At 30.8% G+C, this 15913-nt stretch overlaps 1 protein-coding gene across 3 annotated transcripts; it reads left to right on the top strand.

Moving 5' to 3' along the window:
* The first annotated feature begins 3103 nt into the window (after positions 1–3103).
* Positions 3104–14279, top strand: LOC110658314 (glycosyltransferase BC10). 3 transcript variants are annotated; one of them, XM_021815867.2, is made up of 11 exons: positions 3104–3490; positions 4874–5391; positions 9730–9828; positions 10814–10914; positions 11044–11115; positions 11208–11298; positions 11997–12077; positions 12985–13044; positions 13126–13248; positions 13530–13568; positions 13672–14279. In XM_021815867.2, exons 2-11 carry the CDS (start codon positions 5011–5013, stop codon positions 13798–13800), a joined length of 1176 nt encoding a protein of 391 aa, XP_021671559.2. In that variant the 5' UTR covers positions 3104–3490; positions 4874–5010; the 3' UTR covers positions 13801–14279. The 3 variants fall into 3 exon arrangements, with proteins under 3 accessions (XP_021671559.2, XP_057987941.1, XP_021671560.2); XM_058131958.1 differs by lacking the exon at positions 3104–3490 and adding an exon at positions 3943–3967; XM_021815868.2 differs by lacking the exon at positions 3104–3490 and adding an exon at positions 3999–4229.
* Positions 14280–15913: the final 1634 nt, after the last annotated feature.

The raw sequence follows: 15913 nt of genomic DNA, 5'->3' as shown, positions 1-15913 counted from the left end.
ATTATAAAACGTTTCTTATATAGTTTAAATTACTTGTTTATTTAAAAAAAAAAAACTAATCATTCGCCTCGATTTGAACAAATCCTTTTTTTACTTTATTTTAATAATAAAATTCAATATGTATTTTTATATTTTAAGAAACATACTAAAATTTTGTTATTATTAAAAGTTTTAATTATTTATATTAAATGTAATTTAAATTTTTATTAAAATTTTGAATAATTATATTGCTATTAAAATTAAATTAAATTAAATTTTAATTCTTAAATTTTTTTTAATTTATAAGAATATAACAAAATAATATCTTATATTTTTAGTAACAAGTAATATAATTTTGTATTTGATATAGGATATAAAGATATATTTAATTTTAAATTTTAAAATAAGTTAATAAGTTGATTAATATATCACTTTTATTATTTTTCTTAATTATATTAAGTTAGGTATGATAATTTTGAAGAAATCAAGTGGCTTATTTTTATGAGTTATTTTCTAAAGTTGAGCTTATGTATACCTGTGTTATTTTAAGTTAAAATTCAAATAAATCTAAATTTTGGCAAAAAAATATTGATAATAATAATCATTCTAATTTTTTAATTATAAAATATTCATATATTTTAATTAAAAACTTATTATTAATAATATAAAAATACAAATTAAAAAATTATTATTTGAATTTTTTTTACCAAAAATTAAGTAAATTTAAATAAAAAGTTGTGAATTAATTCAAACAAAAATTTTAAAATTAATTTTATTTAGACATGAATCAAAATTCTTCCAAATTTATTTTATCTAACATTATAGAATCATTTTAAAAGATGCTATTCTTTTTATTTATTTGAATGATTGTATTTTTCTAGGCTTTTTTTTTTTAATTTTCGTTTTTATATCACAAATCACATATGCATTTGTGTTAATAATTCAATGATGAGTAAAAGGGACATCCTCACCTACCATACGTGAATGAGAGTGGACGGCACGATCAAGGCTTAAATTACTTAAAAACCCCTGTATTATTAAAATATTTTACATTTATATCCTTAATTTAAAAAATTAAATAATGTTTATTTTAAAATTATATATTTTGGTCATTTCTTTGTATTTTAATTATTTATTTTTAGACAAAATATTTTTTGATACTCACTTTTTAAATAATGTTATATTTAATATTTTATAAAAAATAAAATTAAAAATCATCTGGTTTAATAATATTAATTATTTTAATAGTTATTAATTATTTCATTATTAATTAATTATTAAATATTAATTATTAATAATTAATAATTATTTAAATAATAATTTAATAAATTAAGAAATATTATTTTTATATAATATTTCTTAACCTTAGAAATTTAATGGGCGAAACAAATATTATTATGTATAAATATATTTAAAATTATAATATTTTTAATATAAATAATTTTAAATTAAAAGTAAATTTCTATTATTCTTTGATTGGAACGTGCTTAGACGTGGGAAACACCCAATGGTTTGAACTGGTCCAGAGGAGTCACTTTTTGAAAAGTAAACATTGTTGAACCAAATGGCAATGAATGAATAATTTTATTTAAAAACTCAAAATGTAAAATTTTATTCAAAATAAAATCGACCCAACCTAAAAAAAGGACAAAAGTTGTTATAAAATTATAAAGTTGTGTGATTTATTATATATATATTTTTTAAAAAAATAAGAATTTAAGTCTGAATTTTGTTAAATATCAACATACTTTCCTTATAAAGGAAAACAAAAAAGAAACAATTAAGAGGAGAGATTATATAAAAAACCTTAAATATTTGTTTCGAGCATGTTCTAATTTAGGACAACCTGCTATTTGGATGCTCGATTTTGATTTGATTTGGTTTGAATGAATGATGTGCCCATGATCATATGAAAATTTTCATTCAATGATTTATTATTTGGTCTACTTACGGTTCAGATTTTTCATGATTAAGCCATCACTCAGAGAAATTCAATAATACTTTAAAAAAATCTTGGGATCCATTATCTAACTAATTCTAAATTGCATAGGATCATGGGAATGTTAGTAACAATCTCTAAAGACTCTTTATGACCAGGGTCTTCATCTTCATTTGCCATGCTTAGATTGATTAAGTTTTCCTTTAGGCTATCAATAAAAAAGTTACTAGTTAGATTTATTAGAGGGTAGCACATTTGGATGGAGTATATAAAAATTTTTTAAGGTAAGATAATATAAAATAAGGTGTTAAAATCTCTCAAATTTATCAAATTGATGAGTTCAAAAATAATTTTTTTTTTAGATTTTCTCCTTTGAAAACCCATATATTATTTCCAACACCTTACCCCAACACATTCAGAGTTCCATAGTTTTGTGGGATAATAAGAAAGGGCAAGGAATTAAGAAGTTGATAAAAGACTATAATTTTTTTAAATTTAATGTTGAATTCAATCAAGATGGTTTTAATTTAATTTAAATTTAATTTTGATCAAACTAATTTTAACTAATTTCATTTTTATTTTAATTTCAATTTTAAATTTAGATTAATTTAATGGGTGTTAAGTTCAACTGTTGAATAAAATTAATGATAAATAAGTATTCCAATAGCTAAACTAATATACGTGGTAAACCCATTAAAAGATAGCTAGTAGCTTGGAATATTTATTTACTATATTTTCTATCAGTTTTATTTATAAAACTATTCATAAATTTTTATGTAATTTGTTTTATTACTTGACAAAAATATCCCAAATTCTAATTTAACTAATTTATACATTTTCATTTGCTTAAAATTATTGGCACCATTTTTTTTTTATTTTACAATATTGTCATTCATCACATTGGTATATTCTAATTTTATTAAAATATTTATTTATTTTTATTAAAGACATAAAACACAACACATGTAGTTTGTCAGTAGTTTATCTAACGTGAATAAGCTATTAATAGCCGCATGTATGTTAGCTAAATCAAGAAGGCCTAATTTTCATTTCAAATCCGACCATAGCCAATCTACGTGGAGCTATGTGGTAGGGAAAAAAAATTTCCACGCGCTTCAACTGCGAGTGGTGTACAACATTTATCAGTAAATATAAAGAATTAAAAAAATAAAATAAAAAATTCGCCGGCTGAAATGCTCCTGTTTCTGTTTTGAACAGAGCCAAAAACGACTGCTAATTAACTCTCTCTCTATCTGTCTCTCTCTCTCTCTCTCTCTTTCTCTCTCAAGAAGAAGAAGAAGAAGAAGAAGAAAGAGACCCACAAAACAACACCTAAACGAATCGTCTAAAAGAATCAAATCAAATATATATGTATATATATAATAAATTCTCTGTCTCTCTATGCTTCTCCAATTTGTTTTCTTTTGCTTTGCCCTAGATCTTGAACACCATTTCAACCTCCTTCTTCTTCTCTTCTTCTTCTTCTTCTCTTCTTCTTCTTCTTCCACTTCTTATTTTTAGATTAGATCTTTCATTCCTCAGAATACTCCAATTAGAGATCTGTCTTCTCAGGTATTTGCATCTCACTTTCATTCATTTTCTTAGCTTTCTTGATTCCGAGTTGCAATGAAAAGAAAAGGAAAGATAAAAGATAATTAATGTTTGGATTTCGTGCTTTTTGTTTCTTTTTTTGTAATTCTCTGCATGCATGATCTGAATTAGCGTAATGGATTTGTTTCTTTAATGGTTAATTGATCATGTGGGAACAGAAACTTTTCTTTTTCTCCTTTTTTTTTTTCTTGGGAAGTAGCGTAGAAACGTGGAAGTTTCCAAATTTGTGCGGGTTGTAGTGGTTTTGGTTTGACTAACAAGGTAATTGAGTGTGCATTTTGGATTTGGATTTTGAATGAGTCATTGGTTCTGGGTTTGGCTTGGATTGGTTTGACTTTTATTATGAGGAGTTGGGTTTAATATATAATTTATTGGTTGAATATGGGAATAAACGTTTGATTTTAGTAGTTGGGCAAATTGGGGTCTTTGAATCAAAGGGTTGGCTAATCAAACTTGGTTTATTTCTTCAAGTTTCTGGATCTTGTTTTTATTTGATTTATTTATTTTCATGGTTGTTTATCTTTAAAATTTACAAGTTTCTTTCAACCAAAAGAAAAAAAAAATTACAAGTTTCTGGAAAGTGGGAGCACCTTTTCCTTTTGCCCTGTTTGTTTTCTGAGAAAAGGCAAATCAGAGGAGGAAATAGAACCTGAACTTTGAATTTTGGTTTTTTTTTTACAAGATTTGAATTTCCATAAAGGTTATTTTAACGTTGCAGCTTCTTTTTATCTTTTTCTTCTTTGTTATTTGTTATCTTTCTCCCGAGATTCTTTTGCAATGAATCCACATCAAGATTCTTTTCTTTTTCCTTTCTCTTTCCCCCTTGATTTAAGTTTTATATTGGATAGATGGGGAATTAAAGAGTTTATTTCTTGATTTAATGTGAATTTGAAATTTTGTGGTCGCTTATCGTTTAAAATGATTTTTTTATTGAGGATCTGATTGTGTTATTTCCTCTCATTTTATTTGTGGGTTTAGTTAAAGAAGTTGCCTTATTCATATTTGGGAGTATCAAACTCTTCAACTGGGTGATTTATTAATTTTATTTCCTTTTCCCCCTAACTTAACTTATTTTCAGTTACCTATTATGGAATGTGAAATTGAATGTGTTACATTCTTTCAACACCCCTTCCCGCCTTTCCCTTCCTCCCCCACCCCACCCCCACCACCCCCCCCCCCCCCCTCCCTCTCCCTCCTTTTGTGTTATCATCTCTCTCTCTCTCTCTCTCTCTCTCTCTCTTGTTTATAATAGTCCATTATTTTGCATATTTATTGCTTGATTATTGGGATATAAATGGATTTATTATGCCTTTTTGGCCTTCTGATTGTGTTTTCCATTTTCAGGGTTTTCCTGAATGATCAATTGAAGAATTTTGGCTTGGCTGTTAAGTTCTTACTGCTTGTTTGCGAGAGAGTGGGCTACTTAATAATAGTAAAGACATGCATGACCTTGTGATAAAGTACTGGTGTGCCTATACTAAATGAAGACTCAAGCGTGGCGTCTGGGCATGGGTGATGTGCAGACCTTGCCAGGGTCTCGCCACCGCCCTCCTTTGAAAAGGCCAATATGGATTATTGTCTTGGTTTCGATGGTCAGCCTATTTCTAGTTTGTGCTTATGTCTATCCACCCCAAAGCAGTGCTGCTTGTTATGTGTTTTCTTCCAGAGGTTGCAAGGCTTTTACTGATTGGCTTCCACCTGCTCCTGCAAGGGAATATACTGATGAAGAAATTGCTTCTCAGATTGTGATTAGGGAAATTTTGAGTACACCTCCTATTCAAACAAAACATGCTAAAATTGCTTTCATGTTCTTGAGCCCTGGTACATTACCTTTTGAGAAGCTATGGGAAAAATTTTTCCAGGTAAGTTCTTATATGCTTAGGCTAAATGTGCATGCTGTTCCTAGATATTTTATACTTGTTCGGTTGCTTTGCGAATTTTTATCAATGCTGATTTTTAATCTATCAAATAGAAGTAAAATAGTTCAAGTTGCATTACTTTATAAACTTTAAAAAATGTAAATCAAGGTTCTGCATATGCAAACAATTCAATTTATGTAAGTCTATCCTATTGTTTTTTTAATTCAAACAATTCCCTTAATTTTTAGTATTTTTAAACATTTATAAAACTTTTATATTTATGTAGGTCCTAACAACTTTTATAATCTTTTGTTTAATTTTTAAAGTTGTTTATATGTTCATTTGTTAATTTGTCTCCCTTAAGATATCAACGTAGAATTTTGGTAAATTCCTTTAAGTAGAGGGCTGCCGATTCTAGGCTAGCACAGGAAAGTGGTTTTGATGAGTTATGGTGAAAAAAGAAAGCAGGGAAAGAAAGAAGTTTAAAGATGAACAAAACATCCTTGAAGGAATACATATAAGTTGGTGGATAGAAGCTGTTTCTAAAGCTTGTTGTTCATTATCTTAACTTGAAACATGACACCCATTCTGTTGAAAAGTATAGAAAGAAATAATCTTACAAGGAAATCTCATTTAACTGAAAGATATAAACTGAAGTATCTTAGGACACAAGTATGTTGGTAAAACATTGTATTGCCCTTTATTCGTTGGATCTTGTTTATATGTGTGACTCCATTGATGGCGGAATTTACATTGAACACAATAGGTTGCTCCATTGCCTGAAATGCAAAGCAGAAGAAAAAGCTCTTGTGTAATTGCGGCAAGGAGATAGTTAATAAATAGTGTGCTAAAAATATTTTGCAACAACTAATGCAAAGAAAATGTAATAATCCATATAATGTTATATTAAAATTCAAGTCCTTGACATCATATTGTCAAATCATAACCTTTAACAAAGATCAAACTGTTAAACATCCAAGGGTGTTAACAATGCACATCAAAAGGCAAATGCATTGCGTAATAATCTAGAAATTACTTCAACCATAAAAAAAGCTGAATAGTCTAGAATAGCCTATAGGTCACAGTGTTATCAAGGCGAAAGGCGACTAGTTATCCTACGGCCTCAGGCGAGAGGCGAGACGATGCCCTTTTGAAGTAAGGCACCATAGCCTAAATTGCCTAGATTATATATATATATATATATATATATATATAGCACCATGTCTATATTGAGGAACTAGGACACTAGTAAGAAATGTATAAAGTAATTGCTAGGAAGACCACATCGAATCATCAACTCAATCATCATCATAAATCAAACAAAATGCATATCACAAAACTGAAGAAAGTGACTTGTACACCTTTAACTGATGTGTATTGTTGTGCAAATAATAATATTTATAGTTGCATGATGATAAGGATAAACACACAGCAAACTAAACTTAGCTATTTGTTACAGTAAGTTTGTTGCAACAAATTACTCTTATCAAAATCAGCTTATCTTCAACAAATAGCTTAAACAATTAGGGAGGAATTAAAATAAAATTGTGATTATATTAGCTTAAAAAAATCATATCACAAATTCACATTCTTCATCTAGCAAACTGCATATCACAATACCCATGTAAGTTAAACAATAAATTAACAAGAAACATATCTAACAAAATAATTAAAAAAAAAAAAAACTGAACAGAATAGAAGAATACCCGAACAGCGGATCAGAAGAATTGAAGAAGAGAGAGGAAGGAAGAGAGAAAGAAGAAAATAAGTAAAAAAGGGAAAAAAAAAAGAAGAAGAAGGGCAAAACGATGATACTGCTGTGTGAAGGAAGAACAAAATAGAAGAAGAGGAAAAGAAGGAGAGAGAGGAAAGAAGAAGAAGAAGAGGAGGAGGAGGAGAAGGAGAGAGAGAGAGAGGAAGACATACCCGATTGAGAGAGCTACTGTAAGAGAGAGGAGTTGCTGTGGGAGAGAGGAGAGCTTCAGTAGTTTTGCATGAGAGATGTAGGGTAACTAGGGTTTTAATTTTTGTTGGGTTAAAAAAAAAAGAGAAAAAAAAATTACCGCTCCTTTCAAAAGGCGTCGCGTCAACGCCTTAACGCCCCTCGCCTTTGTTGTTGGGGCGGCTGCCTTTAACAACACTGATAGGTCATCATCTGATTTCCCACTCAAGTTCTGAACTTTTTCATAACTGCCATTAGATTGATATCCTTCAATTTCTTACACGCTAATTTCATCTAAATCAGCCTCAAGATAATCAAATTGTGGCTGGGAAGGCTTTTAAACTTGCAGTTGACTTGCTAATATTGATTTTTGTTTTCCTTGGTTTCTTGAGTTTTCATTTGCTTCTCAAACTTCAGCCTTGTTTACTTGGAGAAAAGTAGGAAATTCTAGCAGCAGCCAACCCAAAGAAAAGAGAACACAAGCTTGAGTAGCGTGTTTTCTTTTTTAATGATTTTGATGCGTGTTGAATATTATAATCTTATCAAACTAAAAGAACAAAGCCATAATATCCTTCAGAAAGATAGGAGATGTTAATTTTAATAAGGCATGTATCTTTGGCTTCATGCACTCCAAAAGTGGTGTGCGTTTGGGCTTGGAAAGTAGGTGCCTTGTAAAAGGTCTCTTTTCTGTAATGGTCTCAAAGCACTGGACCCATCTTGCTCACATTTGCAGCTTGCTTTTGACTATATCCTAGTTGTGTGATCTAAAGTTTGACACTCAAGAGATAAGAGCATGATCCCATGTTTCACACACACACACACACACACACATAAAGAGAGAGAGAGAGAGAGAGAGAGAGAGAGAGAGAATATATTGTGCATGTTTTCAGTAAGATTGCATAGTTTTTGATAAGGGAATAACAGTGTTTACTGTCTCTGATGAATTTTAATTGTTCTTCATGTTGACATGATTAGTGAGATTATGGTTCATAGTTGATTCTGACCAAGAAGTCCCATTCAATTTTTTATTGGCACGATTTTTTTTATCTATTGCTGTGCCTATGAACTATTAAATTGCTTAGTCAAGTCAAAAGGAAATTGAGACGTTGATACACTAGTATGGGAACTTTGTTTGCTTTTATTTAGTACCTTTGGCAATTAGATACATCAATTAGAAGTTTTTGTGGCAGGTGGGAATGGGAGTCTAAGGATGGCAATGGGTACGGTACCAACTTGCGAAAATCACCCTACCCAAACCCGATTAATATTTTCAAAACCAGAATCCCTCCAAAACCCGATTAAAATTTATTATCTACTACTCGAACTCATCCCAAATCTGATTATTATTACTCGAAAAATACTCAAATCCGTTTAATTTGATATAATAATCTACATAAAAATTTATTTTTTTATTAATAATTTATATTTTAAAAATTTAATAATTTCATAAAATATTTAAATTTTATTATATTTAAAATAAAAATATAAAATTTATAAATATTATTATAGAAAAACATATATTTATATTTAATTAAATATTTATATGAACGAGTTCGAGTAACGAATACCCAACATGTAAACTCGAATTTGACCCAAACCCTTAATGGGTACTATTTTTTAAACCCGAATCCGATTATGTCATACCCAAACTGACCTATTAGGTTCAGTCGGATCGGGACCCACAAAAACCTGATCCAATGCCATCCCTAAGTGGGACAAGTAAAATTGTGGTTGAGCTATATGTGCAAAGGTCTTTCATTGCAACATATGAGGTTAAGAGAACTTTATTCAACAATGTGATTTATAATCTGAGGTTTGCATGTAGAGGCCTATTTGGCAGTATAAGAAAGAGAAAACAAAAATATGATTAAACTGGATGGAGTTGCCAGTTGTTTGAAAAGCTTTTTGTAGACTTGCATTTAAAAGGAAGGGTGGATCAGAGTTTAATCTTTATGTTGATCCGAATATTTAAGAAATAAGTGCAAGATGTTCTTCATTTAACTATTTTGATGTCTTGCATTTCATCCAGTTTGTCTTTTATTTCTTTATATTTGAAGATTTAATGTTTCTTGATATTTGAAGATAAAAAATGAAAAATGAAGGGAGCAGTATGATAATGCCTTTAGCATTTAATGTATCTTTGAGAATGATACAGAACTAGTATGATAATGGGGTGCCAGGCAATTTGTTTTTGCTTTTTGAATTCGTTGGAGCAGCTTAAGCTGATGAAGGCTCTGTAATTATTTTAATTTGAAGAAGAATTCAGATAAACCTCTTGGTGTTGTATGTAATAAGAAGAGCAGTATGATATCTTTAATTTTTATATGTTCTGATGAATGCTCTGTAATTATTTTTCTTTGACTTGTTCTTTACCTAAATCTAGTTCATCATTTTGGCAGGGACATGAAGGCAGATTCTCTGTTTATGTGCATGCCTCCAAGGAAAAACCAGTTCATGTGAGCCGTTACTTTGTTAATCGGGACATACACAGTGACCAGGTTAGTATATTTATATCAATTAGTCATTTTGATTTAACTATAATAGTTATCATTTCCATTTCTATTTTGATGTTTCTAACTTGAAAATTTGGGCGTAGAAGAAAAATAAAAATAAGGTAAATTCAATGTCTTTCTTTAGTTTCTCATTTGTTTCCATTGTTTTAAGAACTTGCTACTATTCATTCCCAGTAGGGACAGAAGTTGTATCAGCAAATTCTTCCCCCTTTGATTTGGAGTTGACCTACTTTTTGATGACGATAATTGATGAGCAGCCATCAATGAAGCCGTTATATGAACTATGAATATGCAGAACAAATTTTGATAGTGATTAGTTAATTTAAAGGGGAAAAATATTAAAAACATTACATGGTAACATGCTAATGGTAAATGGCAGGTTAATTTCACCGATGGTTGTTAAACTTCAATTTGTATCAGCAGAATCATTCAATTATAATTTTTGTTGGACATGATAACCAAGGAAAATTTTCCAATATACTTCAATAGGCCTTTGGAATTGTCATACGTGGTCATTGCATAAAAAATTTGGCTAAAAATCTGTATACAAATTTGGCAATGGTAATTTTATTGAAACAAAATAAAATTTAAGTGATTTTGTTTATAAAATTGAAATTTGATTTCCGTACTTCAAATTCAGTTGTTTAAATGGTACTTCCAAGTTGTAGTCAGTCATTTTCTAATATTCAAGTGACATGTGACAATAATAAACTTGGGAACATATGATTGACAGATCATACTAACAGTACCTGTGTAATCAGAAAAGGGATGCCTGTGGGGCTTCAAAAACTATCTTTCTTGATACTTTCTCTTTACATGCATCTAATGTCATCTGATATGATAACTGTATTTATTGTTATAAGTTCATATGACTGCTGACAGGGATATAGATATAATATAATTCTTACGTAATTCAATAAGAAGGTGATCTGATAAGGAGAGTCATATCTGCTGTTAATCATTTTTGCAGGTGGTGTGGGGAAAAATTTCAATGGTTGATGCAGAGAGACGACTTTTAGGAAATGCACTTAAAGATCCTGACAACCAGCATTTTGTTTTACTTTCTGATAGGTAATCAGATAGTAACTTCTGATTCTAAAGTGTCTTCAATGTACAAAAATTAAAATAAAAGTAAAATGCAAGCTTTGATATGACTTTTGCTATCCTTAGTTAATGGTTAATTCTTCGTCACCATTGCAGTTGCGTGCCATTGCATAACTTTGATTATGTCTACAACTATCTGATGTACACAAATATAAGCTTCCTTGATTGGTATGTCCCAACATCTTTTATGTTAATTGTCTACTATACGTTTGATTTGATCTTGTTTGTGCTTGCTTATGCATATTTCTTTCCTTTCGCAGCTTTTATGATCCTGGACCACATGGGAATGGTCGGTATTCAGAGCATATGTTGCCTGAAATTGAGAAGAAAGACTTCAGAAAGGGTGCACAGGTATGTTTTCCCTAATTTGATGCCAGGGTTTGCCATGTTGGGAATGTGGTTCACAAATTGTGTTCATTTATCTCTATGTTACTTCTTTTACATGGCTACATGTTTTGTGGTAAACCTTTATCTTTTACATGGGGGGCTAGTAAAAACAATTCGGTAGATTTTCACATCTTCATTATTGGCTACTTGAGCATGAAATGCCAGTAGAAGGTGATGTACATGAACATGAATATGAAATGTCATCAATCCCCATTTTGATGTTTATGCCTTCCTGTTGGCTATATTACCTTTAAAAGCTGGATCTTGATTTAAGATATTAAAGTTTCAGAAGTCATTGAAGTTTGTGTGGCATACAATGTACTTGAAATTTATATAAAATGTGTGTGTGCATGCATTACACATTTCCGAGGATTTAACCCAAAATCGTTTAGAATGGAGAAAGAGAATTCATATAGCCGACCCCAAATTCTTGGATAAAGGCTTAGTTGAGTTGAGTTGAGTTGTGTGTGTGCATATTGTACGTTTATGCTGTATGTGTGTGGGTGGTTGACTTCTTCCTCCTCAGTCCTCACCTTTTTCTGTCCCTGGTGTAATGTCAAGAAGGGAGCTCTTGGTTTAAATGTATGAGCATGCATCATGTTAGTTTGAATTTCTGTCATTGTGTTCTTATAAGAAGCTTTAATTAATGAATTTCTGTGCAGTGGTTCTCAATGAAGCGACAACATGCTGTGATTGTTATGGCTGATAGTCTTTACTATTCTAAATTCCGGGAGTACTGCAAGGTAGTTTTTTTCTTACTGCCAGCATAATTAATTATCAAATTGATTATGGTATTAAGGATTTAACATGTTCTAGAAGTCCAACGTTCTATACCAACAGTGAACAGCTATTTAGCTACATGCATTTGTATATGTCTTTTATTTATTTATTTATTTTTGTGGTACTTGTGGCAATTGTGGTTAAAGATTTCTAATTTGCTGATTCTGTGCCATAAGCTTCTTGTTTCTTCTAGAGGAATGGCAACAAAAATTACAATTTTATAACATCAGGGATTGGGGAAAAATGTGAATTTTTCTTTCCTAAAATTCTTTTTTCTTTTGGCATATTAGTTTATCCTTCCAATGGATATTCTCTTTATGTTGGCTTGCTTGTTTTGTTTGTGGAATTTAAAATATTGGAGGCATAGTCTGATCAAGGATTATTCATTCGTTTGTGTTCTATATGATAAAACAATGGATATTCTCTTTGTTTTTTCTGGAAGGATTTTCTTATCATCTCTAGCTTAGAAAATCTTCTATTGTTTGTAGCTTTCTGAGTATTTCAAAGAGTCCAATATGACCGGTCTCCATCTTTATGATTGACATTAATCTTTTGCAACAACTTTGAAAACAACAGAGGATGTATATGGTGTTATTGTAGGATAGTTGGAGGAGATGCTGTGGTAAATTCTTTAGATTTGATTCTTTAGCGTTTGAAATAGCATGATTTGGAATGAGCATTTTTTAAACTTGACAGAGAGCCAAGTTATCACTTGAACTGAAATATGCCATATAAATGGTGTTCATAATTTATTGCATATGTTTCTGTGGAGTCTCATAACTTGCTGCTTGTGATGTTATAAAGTATTAGAGTTTGTAAGTGATGTTTGGATCACAGCAATATTTATGTGTATATTCTTCATAATTGCAGCCTGGTCTGGAAGGCAAAAATTGCATAGCTGATGAACATTATTTGCCGACATTTTTCCATGTGAGTATCTTACATAATATCCTATTTTCAACTTTGCTGGTTCTTGGGTTTCTGCTTATGAGTTTTTTAATGATCCTTCAGATGGTTGACCCTGGTGGAATTGCAAATTGGTCTGTAACACATGTTGATTGGTCTGAGAGAAAGTGGCATCCAAAATCTTATAGGGCTCAAGATATTACTTATGATCTTCTGAAGAATATTACGGTATGGTCTTCACTTCTAAGTAACTGCATCTTATTATGTGCCTTCAGAGGCCCGCTCATATTCTTGTGGGCTAAAATACTTTTCAGTAACAAGGTTTTTTTTCCCCTCCCCCTTCAAACAAGAATGTGTATGATTTGATTGGTGATCAGAATTTCATGCTGTGAATTGTTCCTTTATTTTAGTTTTGACATGGTTGGCTTTGTTAAGCCAATGTTAAGTTTTGCTAGTTATAATTCTTATGCACTGAGATAATGAGACTTAAATGGTTTATCTGTTTGCAGTCAATTGACCTGAGTATACATGTGACAAGCGATGACAGGGTATAAGTTTAAAATCATTACTCTTATATTCTCGGTCATTATTGGCTAGACTCTAGATTTTATCCGCATGCATATATTTATATCCTTCTCTTGGCTTTTGCAGAAGGAGGTGCAGGTACAGCCATGCTTATGGAATGGTATCCAACGACCGTGCTACTTATTTGCGAGGAAATTCTACCCAGGAACTATTGATAACCTCTTGCAGCTTTTCTCCAATTATACAACAATTTGAGTGAGATAATTTTGACTAAATTCTTTGGTCGAATTGACAGTTCTTTTCGACCCACACCCCCCCAACCCCCCGGCCAAAAAAAAACTCCATCTTGGTATCTTCTTATATCTTAAAAATTTGTAAATGGTGCATCAATGAGGCGTGAAACGTTCCCTAGCACGGTTCTTGTGTGTGCATGGGCAACCAGGAGAGCAGGCAGGTAGGGTTACTTAGTTGGCGTGGAGGCTAACAGCTTAGTGTTGCTTCCTTTAGAGGGGTGGATGATTTGTTGTCCATTTATTTCTCCATTTAGGGCTATTGATGTTCCACTTTGGGTATAGAAAATTTTGTAAAAGTTGAAAAATGTGGACTAGCAAATACAACAACATTTGAAAATTATCCAAAGCTGTGTAAATTAGGGGGAAAAAAGAATTGAGATTGTATATTAACTTTTGGCCAGTTACCACTTCAAATTCAAATTTCTTTAGATTTCCATTGCATCTCTCTGTGTTTGGTTTCTTTTGTCTGTTGCAAAGCAAATTGATGGGTAAAAACATTTATGTTTTGAAAAGAATATTTACTTTGGTCTATACATTGATCATTACTGAAAACCTTTGCTAAACAACTGTTTAAGGGGGTCTTTTGTTTTTTCATTTTTAAGAAAATTTCAGTTTTATTTTTCATTAAAAATATAAAAAAGTATTTACCTGATAATTTTCTAAAAATTTCATAAAAAGCTTTCCTGAAAGAAATCTCATAAAAGCTTAGTGATAAAAGAGAGTTTTTTTTTTTTTAATTTTATTACTTTTTAATTTTAGAAATTTTGTTTTAATTGTAAATATCAATTATAAAAATTTCATAAAAGATCAATGACAAATAATACAAAATATGAAAATTTCCGATTCAAACCACTATCAAATTCAAATATCATATTTTAAATAATTTTTCATCTAATTTATAGGACCATTATTTGGTTTGAACAAAAAATAATCGATCAAATCTATTTAATTTAGTAATTCAATTCTATTTATACGAAAAATCAAAACGAAAAAAAATTTAAATAAGATTGAACCGAAATACTGTTATACACAAAGTTTTGATAGTTAGCTCAAGGTATATGACTTATCAAACTTTCTTAATTCTTAGTTTCTCTCACCTACTCACCTATTTCACCCATCGCGCCACTTCTTCTCTTCTCAAACCTCACCTATTTCACCCATCTCCTCACTCGCTCTCTCTTTGCTTGCCCTCTCGAATCTCGTTGTTGTCTATCTTTGTTTCCTCTTCATTGCCAGTATTTTTAATTAATGATTCAAGATTGAAGTATGAGGTGTTGAACAACCTAACACTCATAGATATTTGGGCAAAAACTTGATTTTAAACTTATTTAGTCCTTGATTGAAAGTACGTGGACTTATTTAAACTTTTTTCAATTAAGAATTCACAACACTTTCAGATCAAATAGTAATAGAATGAGATTCATACTGTTTTAACTACAATCTCGTTGATTTGGTGCACGAAATTTCATGTAGCGTTGAATATGCTGCATACAAGCTCACTCTAATCTTCAACAAGATGCAATGGGTTTTCAACTGCCACTGCCACTGCCACCATTAACACTGTAGCTAGGTTTACTCGCAATAAAGTTAGGCACTATCTTGTTATGAAATCAACCTACTCCAACATGGAAACAGCAAATATAGGTTCTTGATAACATTTTTTGTTTGTTTTTTCTTTTCCCTTTTAAAATGTGTAGAAATCTCGGGTCAAAGAGTGTAGCTCAATAAACAAACTGGTCTTCTTGTTGAACTATAGGCTTGAAATTGAGTTCACCATCACCAAAATAGCCATTTTGGTTTGATTTGCCAACCAATTATATACCCTCAATTATCTTAGCTCACAAGTTTGGCTTGCTGCAGCTCTACCCATAATAGAAATATGCTTTGATACCATGTAGAAATTGCAGGCTAAGGAGCGTGGATCAACAAATAGGCAGACCTTCATAATGTACTAGGTTTGAAAATAAGCTCTCTATACAAGATGGCCTGAGTCATTTTGATTTGGTTTACGAACACTTATATATCATTTAATTTTCTCGTACATTATTGATGTGGAACTTGTTTCCACAAGCCAT

Source organism: Hevea brasiliensis, chromosome 13 (genome assembly GCF_030052815.1).
Source record: "Hevea brasiliensis isolate MT/VB/25A 57/8 chromosome 13, ASM3005281v1, whole genome shotgun sequence".
In the NCBI taxonomy this organism is placed as follows: domain Eukaryota; kingdom Viridiplantae; phylum Streptophyta; class Magnoliopsida; order Malpighiales; family Euphorbiaceae; genus Hevea; species Hevea brasiliensis.
This window is presented reverse-complemented; position numbering and strand designations above follow the sequence as displayed.

What these genes read in the sequence shown, in the direction of transcription:
- LOC110658314 (XM_021815867.2), top strand. Translation starts at nt 5,011, where the DNA reads ATGAAGACTCAAGCGTGGCGTCTGGGCATGGGTGATGTGCAGACCTTG. An exon ending in ATTTGCCGACATTTTTCCAT is followed by an intron (nt 13,045 to 13,125) that starts GTGAGTATCTTA and finishes ATGATCCTTCAG; the next exon opens with ATGGTTGACCCTGGTGGAAT. An exon ending in ATCTTCTGAAGAATATTACG is followed by an intron (nt 13,249 to 13,529) that starts GTATGGTCTTCA and finishes ATCTGTTTGCAG; the next exon opens with TCAATTGACCTGAGTATACA.